General features: G+C 71.7%; 1 protein-coding gene across 1 annotated transcript in view; it reads right to left on the reverse strand.

Annotated features, from left to right (window-relative positions):
• Nucleotides 1-199, reverse strand: part of UPF1 (UPF1 regulator of nonsense transcripts homolog (yeast)) — a 39,953-nt gene extending 39,754 nt beyond the window's left edge. Inside the window, exon 1 of the mRNA XM_005873834.1 lies at nucleotides 13-199. Coding sequence (XP_005873896.1) covers nucleotides 13-178 — 166 coding nt within the window. The 5' untranslated portion in view covers nucleotides 179-199. The remainder of the gene's footprint in view (nucleotides 1-12) is intronic.
• Nucleotides 200-205: the final 6 nt, after the last annotated feature.

Below are 205 nucleotides of genomic sequence, written 5' to 3' on the forward strand. Positions count from 1 at the left end.
TCCCGGGCCCACCCCCGGGGCCGCCGGGGCCTCCGGGAGGCGTCTGCGTCTGGCTGGGGAGGGTGAAGTCTGTGAACTCGAACTCGGAGCCTTGTGTGTCGGCGCCGAGAAGCTCAGCCTCCTCGGTGTCCAGGAAAGTGAGCGTCTGCGAGCTGGGCCCGTACGCCTCCACGCTCATGGTGCCAACGCGCAGGGCCCGCGGGCC

Source organism: Myotis brandtii, unplaced genomic scaffold (assembly GCF_000412655.1).
Source record: "Myotis brandtii unplaced genomic scaffold, ASM41265v1 scaffold421, whole genome shotgun sequence".
NCBI lineage: Eukaryota > Metazoa > Chordata > Mammalia > Chiroptera > Vespertilionidae > Myotis > Myotis brandtii.